Consider the following 22,442-nt stretch of genomic DNA (forward strand, 5'->3'; position numbering starts at 1 on the left):
CCACACTCGACAGAGAGGGGGGACGAGTCAGGCTTGGTCAGTCCTGCTTCGTGGGAGTCTGGAGGATCTTCCAAAAGCTTTAGGCCAGCTTACAAGCAACGCACATAATCTGGGGTCCCTCTCCCTAGCTCGACGGTTTCCTGTAGCAACTCTGAGGAAATTCAGCCAGCTCCGAGATGGGTGTCCAGGTGGCTTACTTGGGAGTTGACTGGTCCCACCAACTCAAGGGAGAAGTCTTGCTTGCAGGGCCTTCTCTCTCGATGCTTGGCAAGTATTCACTGCAGCAGGGACCAACCGTCCAGGAGTTGCAGCAAGTGTCTTCTTCAAGCTCTTCTTCGGTTCCTTCATCCAGTGGTCGACTCTGCCTTCCAAGCCAAAAGATTCACCTTTTATTCAGGTCCCTCCCATTCATTCCAGCCTAGCTGTCACTCCCCCAGCAGGGTGGCTGTCCTTGCCGGACAGCCAGCCAGCCAGCCAGCCAATCACCACGGAGTGCATTTGGGTCTCCTAGGAGACTAAGCACAGGAAGTTTCGGGCACCTCCCTCACTTCCTCCCTACCTCAGACACTCTGGCACCAGAGGCAGGTTTCACTCCTGAAGTCCGCCAAAGGCGAATGAACAAAGAGACCAAACCTGGTTTGGCCCGCAAAGAAAAACTCTGGAAGGACCTTTCCACAAAGACCTGGAGAAAAACAAATACCGGGGACCACTTTAGCAAGGATGGCTAGATGCCATTTTGAAAAAGATGGCTCCTGCGGTTAACGTTACCAGGTCTGCGAACGGTCGCATTAAATGCAACCTTGGTAGTTCAAAATGAAACCACTGCCACCAGCCAGTCAATTGAGGAAAGGGTAACATAAAAAAATGTTACATGAGCATTTAGACACAGGGGATACTAAGTAACCCCTCCAACACTCTTATTGTAAGATAGTGTGCGCTGTAAAGTCAATTTCACTTTACTACTCTGGGAAACAGTAGTTTATCCCAGAGAAGGTATCTAAACCTTGGGAAATCTAAAATACTTCCCTGTGCCACTGTATTGACGGTGCTGTGTGACACATTTGTTAGATTCCACAACTAAAACGAAACAGGTAAAATTCACACAAAAATACACGAGTGAGTGGGAAAAGGGGTCACACTCCAGGTAAAAAAAAAAAAAAAGTCAAGTCCTCAAAATCCAGCAAAGTTGCTGGGGGTCTCTAGGGTGGAGGGAATTAGCACATTGTTGAGAATTCTCCTTAACAGTGGCATTCACCTTGATTTGACAGGGACAGAAGGAAGTGTTAAGAAAAATAAAGGAATACGATATTTGGGATTTGTCGTTACTATAAAAAGCCTGACCTAATCACGCAGACAGCATATGACCATTTAATAAAGGAACATCAGTTCTCAGTTCAATAATGTTTTTTTCCTCCCAAAAGGATAAACCCAGTGACTTACAAAGTCTAAAGATATTTTGTTTGATTGGGTTCATGAATATCGATCAGCATTGTGCAGCAGCAGATTTTCGATTAAACTCCTACATTCAAGGCCTTGGATGGTCTTGTAATCAGGTTGCCTGAATTTTTGACTGCATAAGCTATTAACAGAAAAGGACAAATATTCCAGATACAAAAAGGTGCTATGTGCTAGAATACTTGAAAGATAGTATGCCACCAGAGGCCGGTTACTTACCAAGCTATAATTAATCAGCAACTGAGACAAATTATTAGAAAGAGGCTCAAGTCTTTATTGACCAATATTACAACAACTGCCAACAATGTGCTCAGTTTATGGACATGCCTAAATCCAGAGCCTAACATACTAACCAGCCAAACAAATGTTTGGATCAAAACCTGTCGGCTCCAGTTGGAAGAGTCTGTATAAACTTGTTCTGAATGCAGTCATACTTCAAAACATTTGAGGAATGATTCCGGAAATACGAACAACCCATGTGCTGATGCAAATTTATTTTAAAATAAATCCTTGGCAATCCTGACTAATCCTTTAGTACCGAGAGATTTATAAAACAGCATCAGCCATGTATGATGGCACATTGAAGTCAAACCATGTTCCACTTTCGACATTTTATCCAAAATCTGGGTGGGGTTAGCCATTCGGAAGACACCAAGAATTCAGCAAGTCACGTCAGGGAGACAGCAAAGGGAGATTGGGATTCAGTCTTTTTCCCCCGAGCTTTGGATGCTCCATGAAGACTTTGGCTCAGTTCTTTTTGGTCTTTGGGGTGTCATATTTCCTCTTGCTGGAGTACCAGAGCAACAAGGGGATCCCAATAGAAGGGAGGGTCATCACACCAAAAGCCGACCAGTCCAGCTATGCAGGGAAAGAGGCAAAGTAATTGGGTTAGACATGCTTCCCAGCTGGAAATATTTATAAACAGTAGATGCGAGAAATGATCCTGGATTTTGCATGCATGCTTTCAGACTTACTAGTGTAAAATATCGTCAGAACACCAAAGAAAACCACAGACACTCCAAATTCACACAAACGGTCATTCTAGGTTTTCCAAAACTCCATGACAGTTCGCAGACTGCTTCCTCCTGTGCCTGCCCACATTTACTAAGCAGTAAAATGCCTTTGCTGTGGAATGAGACTTTACCAGTTTCTTTTTTGGGCCATTCTATCTGGTTAGAAAATGGTTAGCATCCCCCACTCCATGATGGCAGGTTTTGCTTACAAAGCATCCATACCATCCCAGCTCTTCTGTGCCTTTGCCCATTATCCTAGGGGAGGGGGTCCTGAAGGGTGACTCCATGTCATGCACCCTAACTCTACTGCATTCAACCAGAGTAGAGCGGGAGCTAGGTGCCATCTGCCTATGGTGGCACGCAACAACCTAGGTAGAGACGCACAAAAGGCAAAAGAAGTTGCTTCTGAGTCTGCTCATGAGTTGCACAGAAAGTTTTTCTTTGCAGCTCTCCAGGCACAGGCACCAGTTTATAGAGGTTGTACAGGGCACATATGGTTAAACATTTCTTAAGCCTGTATGTACCTACACATAGGCAGTTCCACCCGCAGCACAATGACATAGGAGGCTTTACCTGTGCATAATTATGGCAGTTCCTAGTCATAATTGGTACCTTGTCTTACAACTTCAGAGAGCCAAGAAAAACACCAATGTCCAGGTAAGTACCTATTTCAGTTAGTTTGTAGGTGTTCGTAAAAGTAATGTTCAAAGCAAATGGGACGAATCCCATAGGCAAGCCGTGGCTATGAGAGTCAAATAAGCACCAGTTCTACCCAACAGGTGTGACCAAAAAAAAAAAAAAAAAAAAGAAAAACACAAACAGGGAACATCAGAGGGGATACCCTTCCTCATTTGCATCTCCCATACCCCCAACGAAGAGCACCAGCTGGAGGGACAAGACCAGCCCTCTGAGAGGTAATGAAGCAGAGAAGGATTTCAGCCAATAAAAACCACTGGTATTATGCAGTGGGGAATGCAAAACCTTGCTACGTCCAGACCTATGGGATGTCCCCGTCCTTCCTCCCCCCCCCCCACCTCCACCCCCACCCCCACCCCCTCCAACACAAAGGGATATATCAGGACCACGGGTACTTGTGTACCTCCATTCAGTGCAAATCTGGCACAGAACGGCAGGCGAACCATTCAAGTATGAAGTTTTCCCTGTAAGAAGGGCCTTTAGCATTTAACCAGCAATGACCTGGACAAGTGTTAAGTGAGTTTTCCCAATGTCAACCAACAGGTGAGTCTCTAAAACTATCCCTTGGCATACAGACCCCAACTCTTAGTATAAGTCTGTACTACCCAAAGGTTTGTTAGAATGGCAGAGCAGCCAGGCAGATCTTATGGAGGAGAATGTGAGCTGTAGGTAAGCACAATCAATACATAGGCTCAAAGAAACACACATTAGTTACAGTAAAATAGATATATTTTATATGATAATTTAGATCGCACTTGTACACAAGTATCAGAGCGCAACCAGGCAAAAAGGGAGGGGGGGACAGGGGAGAAACAAATAAATAAAAACCAGCGATCTTACTAGGCCCAGTGACAAGATAGCACAAGTGCATGGAATAGGGAAAAGGGGTAAGAGCGGGGTGAGAGGGGGAAGTGGAAGTGCAGAGGAGATAACAAATAAATATTAAATTAAAATAAATAAGTGCAATAAACCATGGTAGTGCAGAAGAAAAGTGGGAGGGGGGCATGGGTACAGATACAGAACCATAGTGCAGAGGATAGATAGCCTGGAGGCAGTGCAGGAGGGTCACAGGGTGAGCAGGTACCTGGGCCCGGATGACACAGGGTGGCCAGGTGCACAGTGCCAAGAGAAGAAACAGATCAACAAACAGGGGAGATGGTGGGCAAAGGTAGAGACAAAGAGGAAGGTCTTGAGATGCTTCCAGAACCGGAAATGGTTTTCCTCAAGTTTCAAGGTGGACGGGAGGCTGTTCCAAAAGGAGGCACCAGCCAAAAGACAGATCTACCCCCAGCTCGTTTCTTTGCAAAACGACTAACCCTGAAGAAGTTAGAAGTAGCGGAGCAAAGGGCTCGAGAGGGGAGGTATTTACACAGGGATAGTTCAAGGGATTTAGGACCCAGGCCCCAGCCTTGTGAACAATGCAGAGGTTTTTACATTAAATCCTTGCAACCACTGGGAGCCAATGAAGGGATTTCAGGGCTGGAGAGAGAGATACAATGCCTGGGCTTGAGGCCAAGGACAATTCTCACAGTCCTGTTCTGGATTAGTTGTAGAGGACGGAGAGTGGCGGCAGGAAGATTTAGAAAGAGGCTGTTACAGTAATCCAGTCTGGAGAGAATCGGAGCTTGGGAGACAATGAGCTTTTGGGGGAAGGAGAGGAAAGGCAGAGTACCTCCAAGGAGGTGCAATAAAAATGTTGACTTTTTGGAGACGTCAGATGTGTGCGGAGAAGGAAAGTGTAGAGTCAAAGATCACCCCGAGGTACTTAGCCGCACAGGTGGGGGTAGGAGGAGGGCCAAGGGAGGCCGCCAGAGAGTCAGAGGAAAAGATGGAGATGTGTACCAATAAGGAGGATCTCGGTCTTGTTGGCATTTAGACAGATCGTTGGCGGCACCAGTTATGAATGGTGATTAGACAGAGATGATGGAAGGTGAGGAGGCGGCGTCGGCATATCACTGGAAAGTAGAGCAGAAAATGGAGATGCAGTAAGCAAGAGTTGGCAGGTATTGGTTGAAAAAGCAGGGCGAGAGGTTAGACCCCTGGGGGACGCCACATGTGGAGAGGGAGATGGAAGATAGGAAGGACCCAAGTTGAACCTGGGAGGGTCGGATCAGGCAGAAAAGAGGTCTGCCAGGCCAGAGCCTGATCAGTGATACCCAGGTTGTCACAGAGACGATTGAGCAGGGTGGTATGGTTGACCGTGTCAAACGCAGTGGAGAGATCGAGAAGGATGAGGACAGAGGGAATGTTAAAATCTAGATTGGAGAGCAGGTCTTCACGGATGTTCAGGAGAGCAGTTTCCGTGCTTCTGGCAGCTCTGAAGACAGATTGGTGGTCATGAAGGGAGCCAACAGAGTTGGAATGAAGATTAAGCTGAGAGATGGCCAGCATTTCGAGTAATGGAAATTGGGCAGCAGTTTGCCGGACATGATGGCTCAGCCGTGGATTTCTTGAGGAGAGTATGCACAAGGGAGTGCTTAAGAGGGGAGGGGAAAAGAGCCAGAGGCAAAGGAGAGGTTGCAGAAATCAGCAAGGGCCGGCTGGAGCAAGGGTGTCAATGTGGTACTTGATGGTTTTTGAGGAAAAGGGATGCACCTGTTTTGATGAGGTTTGCATAGATCGTATTTGTCTAGCTACCACAGAGGAGAAAAGAGGAAAGGAGGAGAAAGGGGGAAAGCTGAGGGAGGGTCAGCAGGCCGAGAAAGAGGGAGGGGGGGGAAAAAAGAGGGTGGACAGGATGTCCTGGGTTTTAGAGATAAAGTGAGAGGCAAGGGCACTGCAAAGAGCCTGGGAGGCGAGAGGAGGGGTGGAGACTGCAGCAGGGTTGGCCAGCTCCTTGTAGATTTTGAAGAGTTCAGCCAAAGTTGTTAGATGCCGCAGAGACGCAGGCTTGTATGTGGACACTCTTCTTAGTGCGGACAGCGAGTCGGTATTGTCTTTGGAGCAGACGGTAGGCCAGTTTGTCAGGGGATGCGCAAGAAGCCCTCCATATGCACATGGCAAAGTTATATTCCGGTATGCAAGCACTATTTAAACTAATCAGCCCAATAGAAATCAACACGTTTTTAGGTGAGTAAACCAATAGTAATGGAATGTACCAGTCATTAACACAGTTCAATGAGAAATCAATTAATTTATAAATTCACTCAGACTAGGTTTTGTTTAAGGAAAAGGGTTATTCAGTACCAGTAATATATAATATATATATATATATATATATATATATATATATATATATATATATATCAGTAAACCCCTAACTAGTAGTTCTTCAGAGGGGCAGGGGGTGCAAAGTGATGTGCAGCAGTAGAAATGGTAACCTTCCACAGGATACTTGAATCAAGTAGGATGCTTGGGTAGAATAAAAAAATAAAGTTATCAGGGTTCTTTCAAGGGATTCCCTCTTTGCGTACAGGATTTTGGCCTGGGCAAGTGGTACGAGTGAACACCACACAACCAGATACAGCACTCCAGTAACACAGGAGCAACAATATGGCTCGAAGGAAGTACTACCCTGAGCCCCACAGTACCCGAGGAGTGTTGAAGGTGCAGCTGGATTCTCTTTCCTATGCAGCAGCGGTGGACCCGGTCTCCTGTTCCTTGGCAACGAAAGGAGGGATTCTGGAGGAAGGGATGTCACAGCATCAATCAAGATGAAGGACCCTCCGCAATAAATTCGTTGTTCTCCCTCGTTGGTCTGCTGCTTTGTCACCTTTTTACAAGCTCGAACATTGAACGATTACCACCCGGTCAATCCGCCTCCATTCTCCGGTCCTGCACTAAGGGACTTTTGAGTAGGGGGGCAAGGGGGGTGTAGTCTCCTGGAGACTGGAGCTCCCTAAAGTTCTGGGAGGATACGTTCACGAGAAGACTGCACTGCAACCTTGTCGGAGGTCGCCTGGTATAGGCAGTTCGCAGCCCAGGAAGGTCACAGCAAGTCGGGGATGGCTCGATCGGCAGGTCCACTTACGGCTAGTTGGTCCAGGGAAGGAGTCCTCTTCGGAATTCCTCTGTCAATTCAAAAACAGGGTCAGGACAGCAGTGGTCTCTTTGCTGTTACTGGAAGGGGCTTCAGGTGTCTCCGGTAGTCTTCTTCAAATCTTCTGTACCAGCGGTCGACTAGCCTTCTGCCTCAAGAACCTCAGCTTTTATCAGGATTTCACACTCATCCTCTGCAAACTCACCCAACAGTTCACAGAAAGGGGCAGATGGCTTCCCTTCTTGCACACCAGAAGACTAAGGATAGCAGTTTCAGTATACTCCCATGCATCATGTCCTCACGGACACACCGGAGCCTCGGCGGGCTACACAAAGGGCTTCCGCTGAAGACAAAACAAATCAGGACCTCCCCCTCCCAGGATAGTAGAAGGAACAAGAAACACCACCAAACAAGCAATGGTAAACAAAGAAAGGAGCCACCATGTCGGAACAAAGGGGCCCCTCCTGTACATAGCCAAAGCTGTGAATGCAGCCTGCGGGCAAAAATAGCACAAAAGTCGGTAGACCAAGTCCACTGCCACCAACCAAAACAATAGGGTTGTTATTCTAACAAAAGTTACAGAAGCTGAGAGAGAGGGGGATGCTTGGTAACCCCCCTCAGCACTCCACATAGGGTGGCGTGTGTCTCTCAAAAGAAGACTTTAGGACAAAAAAAGTATCCTAACTTTGAGAACAGTAGCTCAAGGGAAATAAAAATATAAAAAAGGAGAGCCCAAAGGGCTCCCAGCAACACTGCACATTGGGTACTGTAAAAGTGAAACAGATGCCTTTAAAAAAGGTATGGAGGAAAGCATGACTCCATAAAAGAAAGTAAAACACAATTAACAGGGTTCTCATTATTAGAGCAAACATTCAGATGAAGAAAATGACCCAGAAGAAAAGTGCTGGGGTCTCACTGGGAGAGGGGATTAAACATAAAACTGATAAATCTACCCAACCAGGGTTCTTCAGAGGGGCGACGGCCTGCTTTAATAATTAGCCCAAAATCAGATTAAACACATATTAGGCACCAGAATTCCCTTACGAGAAGGAAAAAGGTGGATCACTTCCTTCAGGGTAAGAAAGCGGACATGCTTGTTCGCATTTCACAGGATAGGAACAAGGCTAGTTTCCAGCACTTCCCTCAATCTTCCACAAATTGCAAGCTAAAATGAACGGTGCCTTAATCGCATTTAGAACAGGGCTGGCCATACGAATTCACAACAGCAAGGAAGACAAAGAAGGCTGCTGCTTATTTAGAGATGAAAAATGTGGGGTATCCCACATAACTGCAGTCACGATATATGCCCCAACTCTGGCCAAGGTGGCTTTCTTCGTCATGCCCTATCCCGCATTGGTGATTTTGCTCCTGGAGAAATTATTCTCATGGGAGATTTAATCTGGCATGGTAGCCAACCCTGGATTGGACCCATAGTGGAGTGAGGGATGATTAAACCCCTCCAAAGTGTTAAAGAATAGTATGGAAACACTGCAACTCTGGGACACATGGATGGAATCTAAAGGTGCGGAAAGGGAGTGGGGGGGGGTTCACGTTCTACTACAATGTGCATAAAACAAACTTGCAGACAAGACTGTCTGGGTAGTGGCTCTGTTGTTTGGGCAGAGTGTTGGGGGTAGAGAAAGGCAGCATTTCCATGTCTGACCACGCCCCGGTGCAAGTTACTTTAAGTTTACCAAAAAGCAGAAATGGAACATTGAAATGAAGTTTCCCATTTCAGCTTCCCAGAGACCTATTAATTACCGGGAGGATAGATGGAGCGATTGGCAATCCACCCTACATCTGTAACCTTTTAACACAACATGGGATGCTTTCAAAGCTGTATCATGGGGGGAATTAAGCTCTATATAAGCACAAAGGGATAAGCGATTTCAACAATTAGAATTAGACCTAGGAGGAATTATTAAACCATGGGAACGATTCTTCCAGGGGAATCTGAAAGTTCATCAGGGGGTGGCAGGCACACTTGCTGCAATCGATAATCTGCACCTACCCAAGATCTCTCCTTTGGAGCAACTGAGGCTAGAGGCAGAATCACTGAAGAGGTTCAGGGTGTTCTCAGGGCCCTGCCAAGCAATAAGGCCCTAAGTCCAGATGGCTTCTCAGCCTTGTTCTACAATTCAATGGGAAAATATTGATCCTTGAATTAAAGAGGCTTTCCAATTCCTTTCGAGTCACGGGACGCATCACTCCCTTCAAAAGGAGGCCGATACTTACACCGAAACTTGGTAAAGATCCAGTTATGTGTGGTTCCTATTACTCCCATATCGCCAATCAATACAGATGCAAAATTATACACAAAAGTATTGGCTAACAGACTGGTTCCCTTAGTTAGACACCGCCAAACTTTCGAGAGTGTCTCCCCTTATGGAAAAGGTGGAGAACACTGGCATTCCTGCAGTCTTCCTATCCTGGCCCACTTGAACACCTCATACCTATGGGCTTCAACAGCACTTCCCTGCAGATGGTGAAAGCCAACTATACATCTCTCCTTCGGTGTGAATACTGTTCAACAAAACCCTCTGACAGAAAATCCAATGCTGCAGGGTACAACGCTGGGCTGTCCCCTCTCCCCCTTCTGTTTGCAATATACCTAGAACAATTTCTGACTAGGCTTAGAATGGTTACCTTCATTAAGGGGATGCCTTTTGGGAGGGAGGAGCAGAAGGTCTCTGCATTTGCAGACAATATGCTTTTTACTCGAGGATCCAACCAACTCTCTGGTAGCCATACAAAACAAACTTAAAAGCATTCAGGGAAGTGGCAAGGGCTAGAGTTACGTTTGGAAAAGTCATATTCTCAACCTTTCGTTAAAAGGAACAATTTTGCAAAGGGACATGATTTACTCACCTTTTACGCGGTCCCGAGGGAATTAGGTACTTGGGAGTGAAACTCAGTACAAATATTGAGACACTATACTCTCGAAACCTCCCCCCCTGTTGCAGAAAGGTAAGGAGGACCTTAGTAGTTGGGGCCCTTCCACAATTTCATGGATGGGCAGGATGGACTCCATCAAAACGATAATCCTAGCTAGGGATTTATTATTTCCAGGCTTTACCGATCCCATTATCCAGAACATTTTTCAAAAAAGTTACCTATAGCATCAGCTTTCTGATGGTGGAAAAAAAAAGAGACAAGGATGGCATATATAAATCTAACGATTCCTAAGCCCAAGGGTGTGGGGGGTTAGTGCTGCCTGATTTCACACCCTTTTATGGAGCTACGCAAATTCCTGTCATTAGTGAATGGTTTTCTAGGGACTTGAGGCAAATATGGGTGAAAATGCATAGAGTGGTGGTTGATGGACCATTGGATGAGGTTCTATGGCTCAAGAAGCCAGACAGTCCATGAAGTATGCATCCAAGCAAAATAACAGGATGGGGAGGAGGCGGCGGGGTGAGGACATGTGGGATACACTCTTAAGGAAATATGAGATCACCTTCAACCTTCCCCTTTTACCCCCCTCCTTAGACACCCACAATTCTCCCCACGCTTGGAAGAGAACGCCTTTAAACCATGGAAAGCTATAGATTGTCTCATATTTGAGGGGCCAGTGATAAATCCTACGAGGACTGCAAGAAGGCAATTTTAGTCAATGAATAACTTACTTCGCTATCTGCAGTTGCGGCACTGGGCAAGAATACTAGAAGGCAGCCACCAGGGCACTCAACCAGTTAGAAAAGGTTCCTTGCGTCACAAACAGGCTCACACAAACCGATCTTTTCTCTGTACAAACGTTTTACAGAAGGTACGCTGGACGAGACCTGACCTTATATGAAGAAGTGGAAATCTACTTTTGGGGCATGAAATGCCCAGGGCAGGATGGCAGATGCTCCGAGAGGCACACCTAAACTGACTCGAGCCATACAATTCAGGGAGATGTAGTACAAAATAATGGTCCAATGGTACTACACCCCCGAACATGCTGCATGGTATGTTCCTTAGCTCCTCCCAGATGTATTGTAGGGGATTTTCTCAGGTGGGTAGGAAGGGGGCTAGAAACAAATGTGGTAGGATTGTCAAACGATTTTGGGACTGAAGTCTAAAGGAAAGCAACACGTTTCATACTCTGCAAATTATCCCGCCTGACATCTGCCTTCTGGGCCTGAGAATGCGAGAACGATCCTCGAAAAGAAAAAAAAAAAAAAAGATATTCAAATAATTTTTTAATCAGTCAAAGCTACTGATGGTACTACTCCTACTCCTGTCAGCATGGCTGCTAATTGCAGATAAAGTTGTGAAGCCCCGACCTTCCATGATTGGATTCACAAAATGTGAGACTTTGTGGCGATGGAATGAGTCAACTATTCGCTGCCAAAGAATGTTGCTGCCTTTCACACAGATTGGGGCCCAATACTCACCTACCCGAAGGAGGACTTTGCCCCCTTTTTGCCCACAAAAGTTAAAACTTCTAAATATTGTTTAGGGTTGGTCTCTCAGGGTACACAGTTTACTAAGGTGAACGCTCTGAATCTTCTTGGTGAGGGTGGGAGTGAAGGGGTTTGGTGGCGAGAGAAAATGCAATGTTGTGATCCAAGAATAAAACCTTTATACGCTTTTTTTTTTAAAGAAAATCCCTCCCAACAGGTGGGTGGTGTGGAGAAATATACAAAGCAGGATACAGATGTCTGTGCCTGTCAAAGGTTTTATGATGGCAGCAGCCGATCTAGTTCCCCATTCCTGAAAGGCCACCTGGCATTACAGAGGAAACATGGCATGGCAAAAACAACGTAAAAGGCGATGGTCATTCATGGCCCCGAGATAGCCCAGGTGAGCACAATGATTTGTCTAAGCGGTAGAATTCTTCACCAGTCAGTACTAATCAAAGCACACCCTACACGTGTAGACCTCTAAAGAAAATATGACAATTACCAGAATATGTTCAAATGAAACAAAACTAAGACTACACATGCTCTTCCCATCTCTTTAAATTAAGTACACAAAATCTATTTAGAATTGTGTCAACGATTTCACAGAAAAAAAAAAAGGATGGCACAGAAACATTATTTTAGGACAGTTTTCATTGGGATTGAGATAATATGCAGCTGGCTGAGCTATACAATACTCACAAAATGAGGTGAGAATCGCCTGTCAAACTCCCTTTGTGCTAGAATTCCTCCTTGTCCAGGAGCACTGCTGTAACCAACCTGAATGAATATAAAAAAAAAAGATTTAAAGACTATCTTAAGGAGAAACACAAGACACCGTTGTGTGGGTGGGCCTCCATGCAAGCCCAACACACAGTCCATAAATTGTAACACGCTTGCTCCTCTCCACTAAAATGCCCCGTACAACCTACTGACACAGCTTTACACAAGCACATCACAATAATCCAAAACACAGTACTGGTCTCGCATACTCACCACAGGCTGGCCTCCTTCTTGAGCTACATAAGTGATTGTGGCAGAGGTAAAATTGAAGTATCCAGCTTTGAGGGGCCTCAGCACCACAGTGTGGGAGACATTACTTGCTCTGGAAGGCAAACAAGTTAAGGCTCTAATAACAGGGAGAGGCAATGCAAATGGGCAGACACGGGTGGAGGTGGAGGTGTAGGCGGGTGCACAGGTGGGGCATAGGGGTGTGTGTGTGTGTGTGATCAAATATGCCAAAAAATGTTACTTAAAAAATAAAGAAAATTATTTTTTTTAAAAATGTAACTACAATTTTTTTTTAAAAGTAATAAAAAAAAAAGGGGGGGGAACACATGATTTACATTTTTCATGAAACATTTGCATAGTCCTCCTTTGTATACAATACTGGTAGGAAAAGGGACAGGGTGTCATATCCCCATCACTGAATGGGACCATGCACAATCAATGACCGACTTCACATATGGGATACATCACTCATCGTAATCTTATTTCTAGTGCTTGTATCTGCTTAGATCACATGCTCTGCACAGTCCGACATCTAGTGGAAGTCGCAGAGTATTAGAGGATTTGTTTTCGAAAACGGACATTGACAGTGCATGATTAGTAATACTATCCCTAGTGTGATGTGTACTGTACCCATGGTGCTTTACGCGTCGTGGTCCCTCAGATGGTTTGTTTCCGACATGAGGTTGTATGAAGTATAGAGTCTTGTAGGCTGCCTTTGATTTACTGATGTTACATTGGTAGAATTTCTTCCTTTCCTTTGTTTGCTTCACCGCACGACTACTCACCCACTCGACGGCTCCTGACGAACACCCACAAGACGACTGATCGATCGACGGCCAGCTGCGGTCTTACGGGCCTCTTCAGGATTTGGCCCATTACAGTAGGAAGAGGGGGGAGGTTCTCTATACCGACTCCTTTTAGAGAATGATTATCCCGTTAGCTCCCTTCTTCCCTTTTCGCCCAACTACCCTGTTTAAACAGTGGACAAAAATCCATTTAAATGTTCCCTTCAGCCGTCGTAAATTCACGCACTGCATGTGCAACTACTGTCTCCTGAGGGATCATGCTGAAAAGCACTCAAGTCTCGTCAGCTTTTCCAGCCGAAAACCATAAAAAATCTGAAAGAAATCGGCGGACAAAACGAGGCTTAGATAGACGTGACGAAAGACTCCAGGGAGGCAGTTACAGACTCATGAGTGATGCCGAGGGCAATCGGGATCCGTGCAGGCCCCCGACTCCAAGAAGCAGGTCGGCGGTCCTGTGATGAAGACAACTGGCGGACACGGCACACAAATGCTAAGGACATACCCCACAGCCGACTCTCAAAGACATGGTCTGTCATTTTACTCCAGAACCATTTAACAAGATATTAGGGAGAATATCCTGTTTCGTGGACTTCATGGGCAGACACCCAGATCAGTTAACAGTACTCAGATGCCTCGCAGCCAGGGGCATCAGCACAGACACCCCCTGCCAAAATGTCTCAGGCCAGCACCTCTGCTCTAGGCATCCCGGCCTCGGCATCCCGAGACACCACTCATTACCAAGACTCATTTCAAGACACATAATACGATGACCAGGCTGGGTCTCAGAGGGATCTCTATAGCCAGTATCAGCACCAGTACTACGACAATGACATTTATATAGTACAGTCACCAAACCATCAGGACCAGCTGGTTGCAGACTCGCCAGTAGACAACCAACTACAGTATAGTATGAAGGCAGCGCAACATTTCAACATCAACACTGAGGAGACAAGTCGACAAGGACATTGTGGAAAACATCCTGGAGGACAGAAATGCAGCCACTCAACAGGGCGAGTTGTGCTGCATACCTTCCGTCAATCACTGCACCTCCATATACCTCCAGCAAAAAAGGCACCCAAGAAAATACCACCACCCTGGCACTTTGAAAAATATACCCTACTACAAAATTACACATACAGTAACCAAGTTTAAGCAAGTACTTTGGGTTAATCGGAAAAATATATATTTCTTTTTTGCATGTGTGTGCGTTATCTTGCTGCTGCCAAAACTGAATGTGTGTTTGATGCACTTTAATTGAAATTGAAGTGCTTTTGTATTACATGTGAGATTCCATCACGTTCTGTGGATTGTGTCCCTGGCTGCACGCAAGAGTAGTCTACTCAATTTAAATACAGCATTTGGCTTTGTGCACTCTGCTTGAGCTGCTTGTCCAGAAACAACTTTTCCCAGCAGCCCAGGCTCCTCAAATCAGTTGATCTGGTGCTGCTGCGCCGGCGCACCCGAGACAAGCCCGGTCATCGCCGGAATCAACGTGTCAGCATCTTCCTCCCGTAAACCCTACTCTTCAGGTAGTCTGTGTGTTGTACACGTTCTTGAAACCTTGTGTGGTATAACGTACTGCACGCTTATTGTGTACTTTGCCTCTGCTCTGTGTTAATATTGACTTTAGGCAAACTGTTTAATTTTAATTAGTACTGCACTGCTGATTTTGCCTGATTATTTTTAAATAGATACTGCATTCACTCGTTCTCATTTTACTTTTAGTACTGAATTACATTGATTTCATATATTAATTGGATTGCGCACCTATAGTACTGTTTGCTTAGGTAGCCTCAGTCCTTGCAGCCCACCTCACTTTTGTCCAGCAGAGTACAGCAACTGCTACCTGCAGTTGACATTGAAACTACACTTCCAAGAAGTCCAGTAGTTTCTCCTGCGTTAAGGACGTTGCCAGGTGCGTCAGCGCTGTCGTTTCCGCGCCGGTTTGTTCCGGTCTATAGAATCTTGTATTTAAGTCAAGTTGTTTGGCTAAAAAGTAAATCTGTGGCGCAACAAACGGTTTAATTTTAATAGCATTGAACTGCTGATTTTACACATTTTTTAAAATAGATTCTGCATTCACTCGTTCTCATTTTACTTTTAGCACTAAATTGCATTGTGTTCAAATATTACTTGGATCGCACACCTATAGTATTGTTTGCTTAGGTTGCCTCAGACTGCCTTTTTCAAATTGAGTATTTCTGGCACTAAAGCTTACGCAAATGCTCTGCATGCCCCTCGATGCACTGTAAGTGCTGATGCCTTCTTATCTAAAAGCTTCAATGTTCGTGATAGAGCTTTGGCCAAATGTCCCCACGAAGACTGTCTAATGTCTCTGTTTTCCCATTACCTGCATTTGAGGACTGCAAATAATAGTAAAACAATTATCGGTGATACTCTACCTATGGCGCAAATCATCACCCGGGGATTCGTAAACCCAAGTAATTGCCAATCAATGCTTTTAACTATATTGAATGAGGATTTCTCAAACAACTTGCCCAACAATACAGTGCCTCGTCTCTTACCATTACCAGATCTAAAAATGTCCCTATTGAACACCCGCTCCCTAGTCAAACACGGGTTTGAAATGGAAGACTTCCTCAGTAACTCTGATATTGATCTAATGGCCATCACAGAGACATGGCTTAACAAGTCAACTAATATGGCAGCTTCTAATTCACTTCCCCAACGTTTAATATCGTCAGGGATGATCGTACTGGCCAAAGGGGGGGGGGGGGGGGTTGCACTTCCCACACGAAAACAGACCAATATGTTCACTCATCTAGAGATTTAAAGGCATGGTCTAGTAAAAAATTTTATTTAAAAAATAGATAGGCAACATAAAAAAAAATACTAGCAATCTCTTTTTTAAAACTTCCTATGTAAAATTTTGAGCTATTCAAGCTCAGTATTCGCAAAAGTAAGCACATGGGCGCATCCATTTTGTGAAATGGATGCCCTCCTGTGCTGGCTTTTGCGGCACTAATGAAGGAAAGGCCAGCCAGCTGTAGTAAACAAAAGCTACCGCTGGGAGCCCCAAATGGGAAATCAGCTGTAGGCAGAAACACTACGCGGCATGTAAACACAACCGCGTTGTGTTTCTGCCTGCTGTGGCTTTCACTTTGGGGCTCCGGTGCTCCGGAGCCCCAAAGTGATAGCCACAGCAGGCAGAAACACAACGTGGTTGTGTTGGAAAACGCTGCGGTTTTTCTTTCCGAGTTTCTCAGGCTCCTCCGAGCCGGAGGAGCCTGAGAAACTTGGAAAGAAAAACTGCAGCGTTTTCCAACACAATAATTTTGTATTTATGTTTGCGGTCGCTTCAAAAGCGACCGCAAACATAAATACAACTTTTTTAAAGCTGCAGTTTTATTTCTAAGTTTTCCGGGCTCCTCCAGCCCGGAAAACTTAGAAAAAAAACTGCAGCTAGTGCTTATTTTAAAAAAAAAAATAAATAGCAGTTACCGAGATTCAGCTGCAGCTTTCCTGCTCTGGTCTCCGGTCCCCGTCCTCCGCGTACAGCACTAATGAAGGGAAAGCCACCCAGCGGTAGCTTTTGTTTACTACAGCTGGCTGGCTTTTCCTTCATTAGTGCCGCAAAAGCCAGCACAGGAGGGCATCCATTTCACAAAATGGATGCGCCCATGTGCTTACTTTTGCGAATTTTGGGCTTGAATAGGTCAAAATTTTACATAGGAAGTTTTAAAAAAGAGAATGCTAGTTTTTATGTTGCCCATCTATTTTTTAAATAACATTTTTTTCTAGACCATGCCTTTAAAGGTGCGAGAGTCAATTTATGAAGGTTGAAACAGATAATACATGGCAATTCTTACTATTTATAGAACACCTAATGATATGCCTTAGTTCGAAGAACAGTTTTTTGCTCTTGTCAATAGTATCCCGAAAACTACATCTACCATCGTTATACTCTGCGATTTTAACTACTGGGCTGAGGAAAAGAATCATAAACTTGTCAAATCTCTTTATTTCTGCACTGAACACTACCAATTATACTCAATGGATCGAAAAGCCAACCCATGATAATGGTCATACCATTGACTGGGTTCTTACACATCGAATGAAAGTCTAACGTTACCTATTTACCATGCCCTTGGTCCGATCATTCCCTAATCTGTTTAACTGTTTGCCTGCCTATTGACCCCACTCAACTGAATGTGGCTGCAAAAATCTTTGTAAAATCTTGTAATTTTAGGAATGGACAGGCAACCAAATTCATGGAACTCGTAAAACCGAACCTTCAACACCCTGACTCCTTTATAGACATTAACTCATTGGGGACCCTTTGAACACAAGTCACCAATGAAGCAATAGAGAGGTTTGCCCCTGAAAAAAATGCAACTGGTTAAACCTGAAACAAACGCCTGGTTCAATGAAACCGTTCTTAAATCTAGGTCAGTTAAAAGGTTCTCTGAAAGAGTGGCTTAAATGCTGGACCCCCGAAACACTTGCTAAATATAAAGCTTTAGTCAATAACTACAAGAAAGTGATAATTGCAGACAAATCCACACTAGAATTGACAACGCTAAATCAAGATCCAGTGAACTTTTAAAAATTCCAAAACTAGAGGAAAAAAAGCACTGTTGCTGTTGACATTGAACATAACTCTTGGTGCCAATCTATCCAAAAAGAGTTTGATAATAAAATTATGGGCCATAATATAAACATTCAGACAAAACAAACGGCCTGGCTGCAGATGGATCCTGCCCCCCCCCCCCCCCCCCCCCGACTATCCCTCCAAGAATATAATGACTGAGAACTTTGAATTCAAACAATGCTCTGAAACCGAGATCCTCGGCATAGTCGCTGGACTCAAACCAACACCTTGTAAAAGGGACATATGTTCGGCCAGTATCATTAAGGAACCATGACCCTCGAGTCCATAGATTACTAGGATGGTTAATCTATCCTTACAAGATGGCGTTGTACCATCTTCCCTTAAGGTGGTTTGGTAACTCCCCTCCTTAAGAAAGGTTTGCTCGATTCATTGCTAGCAAAAAGTCAATTTCTGAGGGCAGAAAAAAGTTACACTGGTTGTAGTGCATAGGATTCCTCATAAAATTCTAACACTGGCTCACAAATGCTTGTCATCCACTGACCCTCCTTATCTTATAGAAGAATTGACTCCAGATAAACCTACACATGCCCTGCGATCAGGGGATTCGCACAAACTCAGTCACATTTCAAATCGTCTAAATTTGGTGGCTGCAACTTTCAGCGCAGGTATCCAAGAAATGGAATGCCCTAAAAAACAAAATAGGTTCTCTCTCTTCGCTGCTTTGCTTTAAAAAAGCTGTCAAAACACTTTTGGCTAGTCCTCCTAGCTATTTAACACTCTCCTGCTCCCGCTATATGTGCATTATTTGTGTGCGCCATGGCCATTTGGCGTTAGAAGAATTGAATAAACAGACACCCCATATGTATAAGATAGTAAAGGGGGCGGAAGCAGACCCATCCCAGTCCTAAACTATACCTGTGTGCAATACTTGGTGGCAAGCAATGTGCAAAAAGGGCCATGGGTTAGGAAGGAAAAGGAGACAGACAAGAACATAGTCGTAACCAGGACCAAAAATACCACCACAGGAGATGTTGCAGTAACCCACACAGCCTGTAGTAAACTGTAAAACCACTACTGCATATTTATACCATATACTAGACCCAAGGCATAGATGGAGTAAGGGGTTACCATTTCACAACAAGATCAAGGGATCACTTAAAAGCAGAATAGTTTTAGTTTCCCACTACCAGATCTTCTTGGTCTCACTACACTCCACATTGTAGGCAACTACATTTCCACAGGCAGGAGAGTAATCGAACAATTTAATTATCTTAATTTAACAAGCTAGAGTTGCCAGAGGGAAGAGGTATGCATCAGCTCTAAAAGCGAGTGATCAATAAATGTCATACAAATGGAATTCATATGCTGATGATAGCACTAGCTGTTTGATTGCTGCCAACTCCATCTTCTGCAAATGCGATAATTAATCCAGCAGAGTCTTCTAGGGGTTACAGAGCAATTGTGACTTATTAAGCACTTCAATTACAAAATTCCACTGGTGATGTGATGGAGCACTGTCCAACTGTGGAAACTGCAACCTTCTTGAGACTCTCCCGTAGAAAGTCTGTGGCTTGAAAGAAGGTAAAGAATCCCTGCATGCAATCTTTCCTCAATTCCTCTAAAATATGCAGCTTCTCACTTGGAACAACACAGTAACAAATGACGAACATGGAAAATGTGTTCAGGCACACAGAAATCCCCTTAACTAAAGAACTTTGTCTATGTAATCTCTCAATGACAAGCTTACAGTTACACATAGGCAAGAGCTTGCTAGATCCCAGTACAACTTTAATCGTCCACATTTGAAAATACATTCAAGATCGCAACATTGGGCGATAGGGTTATCTCCTACAATGTTCTAGGGCAAAATACCTAAAATCATTGTAGAGTTGCAGGAACAGAAAGATACCAGTAAGGTCTTGCAATTTGAACACCTAGAAAATAGGGCACAGAGGGAGAATGTAACAACCCAATTCCTGAAGGAGGCCCAAGTTGAACAACTCTGATGGGTGCAGGAGTGACTTGTTTAAACTCCTGCTGAAAGAGCACGAACCAGCATAAATAAAGACAGGGCACACAGAAGAGACCCACAGCGCCACAGAACAGATCTGTAGCCAAGCAGCATTGTAGTGAAATGACACAATTCTAAAATCAAAGAAGCAATTAAGGCAGAATGAGGCTAAAAGGGGAATATTGAATTTATGGACAACTCGAACAAGCTCTGCCGAGATTTATCCCAATCTACATTCACTTGAAGATTACTGAAACCTGTGATGAAAGAGCTTCTTCAGTGTCAGAGGTAAAAATGGACAGACCCGTCAAGGATAAAATGTAAGCTTCGGGATAGCTTTCATACAGTAATAGCGAGAAAGGAGGATACAGTCCTGGATAGTCAATTGCTCTAAAGACCTAAATAAAAGTTAATACTGCAAAAAGCAAAAAAGAAATAAAAAAGAAAGTCACTATCCCACAGTGCGCTGAAACTATCAGACCGGGTGCTGTGACAAATCAAGAGGTCAGGGAAGATTAAGAAGGATGAGATGGGGCAACTAAACCAAACTTAATTCTCTGTGGATTTGGGGGGTGGGGAAAAGGACGAGGTACGAGTAACATCTTAAATTATTCATACCATTGATGGGATTGGTTAGTTACCTTTTGAATTGTTTTGCACATCAGCCAATCATAACTGAAATTATTATTAGCTACTCATGATGGTAGGGAGAGCAGGAGGGAAGATAATCCTTGGTAATCACCAAGTTGTTGCCATGGGTAACATTCTATCTGCTTGAATGAGGCGGCAATTGCTGGTTCGCGAGTGGTTCTTGTGGTTATGAGGGGCTGGGGGAAGGTGGAGCAGTGAGGGCTGACAATACGGGACAGAAATTGATTTATAGGACTTTGATGATGACCAAACAGCAATGTGACTAGTAATGAGTTCAGGACGTCTTGTAATTTTAGAAGCACATTTATTGTCCTCAATGTTCGATTATATGCACATTTAGAGGCACTGGTGTAGGTATCAGCGATAGGGAGGCCTGGGTTGGAGACCAGGATGTCCTTTTTAAACTTATTCCAACCATATTTGGTGAGGAGAGCAGGATAGTCATAGAGAAGCAGTTGGAAAAGATAGACACAGAAAGCGCCATAGAGTAGGTGCGAGAGGGGAGAGGTGGAGACACTAGAAAGGACAACTAGAGCAGGCAGACAGGACAGCGAGAGGCAAGCAACGGGACAAGACAGGATTAAAGAGATCACAAAATGCACATTTTAAGACAGGAGGGGAGACACAATGGAAGGTCTCAACACACCAAATTAAAGAGCCCAACTGCTTAGAGCAGTGGCATTCAAACATTGTGCAGAGCCCCCTCGAGTAAAAATATTCTTTTTGATCGCAGCAGGTGCCCCATTTGCTTATATTTTCTATGAAAAGTAGTCACTGTGCTTCCTTTTTGAAGAGCCTCACCCCGCCCAATCCCTGCGCCCTGTGTGGGGGGTGGGGGCAGCCTCACAGTTTTAATACCACTGGCTTAGAGAAATAAATAACTTAAAAGCTTGGACATATGGTTTGTGGCTTTACAAGAGACACAGCGACTTTGAAAAGACCAGAAGAGATTGTTAAATTTCTCCTTCACTTGTGAGAAAAAAAAAACATGTGTAGCATTTATGTTTCATAAATACTTTCCAAGTTGAAGCATCTAATAAGACAAAAAAGGGCAGATTTATGGTCGAAGGATCAAATCTGCCCTCTTTTATGCATTTCATTTTACCTCAAAGAATTTAAGTGAGGTTACTGGATCAATTGGTAAGCAACAACGAGGAGGGAAATACTATTAACGGGGGAAATGCATCTCCTTCTGTAATGCAATTTAGATAGGTCTACACTGACAGAGCGGAGGATCTGGTGAATCAGCTAATAGCTTGAAACTGTCATTGCTGGTTTTTGGTCTGTTGGATGTATGGCAACATTTCGATCCCAAAAGGGATTACTCAATTGTGAACCATTCATACTCTTTAGAGTATATTTTACTCTACATGCCTCTTGGGTTACATCCACACTCATCTAGAGATTGTTTCGATGACAGCATGATAAAAATCCAGAGTGTGTAGAAACTAGGGAACACAGGAAATGGATAATGGATCCATTTGGTCTTGCGCAATAACTTCTGGTGGGGCTGGGAGGGGGAAGTTAGAGGAGACCGTCAGAAATTACCTCAAGCTCAAACAGCATTTAAGTCAAAGGGATAGTGCCAAATCAGTAGCAAGGGGATGTGAATTGCTCTTACTGCTTCACTTAAATCCAATTTTGAACCCTGTACATGGGTCTGAAACATCATGTATGCTATAACAAAACTTGTTTGGTGCCATGAACAGTCACAACTACAAGTTTGAAAACTGTAGACTTGAAGGGGGGACTATTACTATGCCGCCAAATCAGTGGTCCCATTTTTCTATTAACAAAATTCAGGTACCCCTGAGCATACGGTGCGATATGGACATCTCGACACAGTGACTATGTACACTTTT

The 22,442-nt window shown here is 44.3% G+C and overlaps 1 protein-coding gene across 2 annotated transcripts in view; it reads right to left on the reverse strand.

Annotated features, from left to right (window-relative positions):
* Window positions 1-1,705: 1,705 nt before the first annotated feature.
* SSR2 (signal sequence receptor subunit 2) overlaps window positions 1,706-22,442 on the reverse strand; it is a 34,969-nt gene continuing 14,232 nt past the window's right edge. For both annotated transcript variants that reach the window (XM_069652813.1, XM_069652810.1), the window contains exons 4-6: window positions 12,525-12,633; window positions 12,231-12,308; window positions 1,706-2,313 (exon numbers count right to left, since the gene is read on the reverse strand). In XM_069652813.1, the coding sequence (XP_069508914.1) occupies window positions 2,203-2,313; window positions 12,231-12,308; window positions 12,525-12,633 (298 nt within the window). In that variant the 3' untranslated portion in view covers window positions 1,706-2,202. The remainder of the gene's footprint in view (window positions 2,314-12,230; window positions 12,309-12,524; window positions 12,634-22,442) is intronic.

Source organism: Ambystoma mexicanum, chromosome 1p, assembly GCF_040938575.1.
Source record: "Ambystoma mexicanum isolate Mex_15411 chromosome 1p, UKY_AmexF1_1, whole genome shotgun sequence".
Taxonomy (NCBI): Eukaryota; Metazoa; Chordata; class Amphibia; order Caudata; family Ambystomatidae; genus Ambystoma; species Ambystoma mexicanum.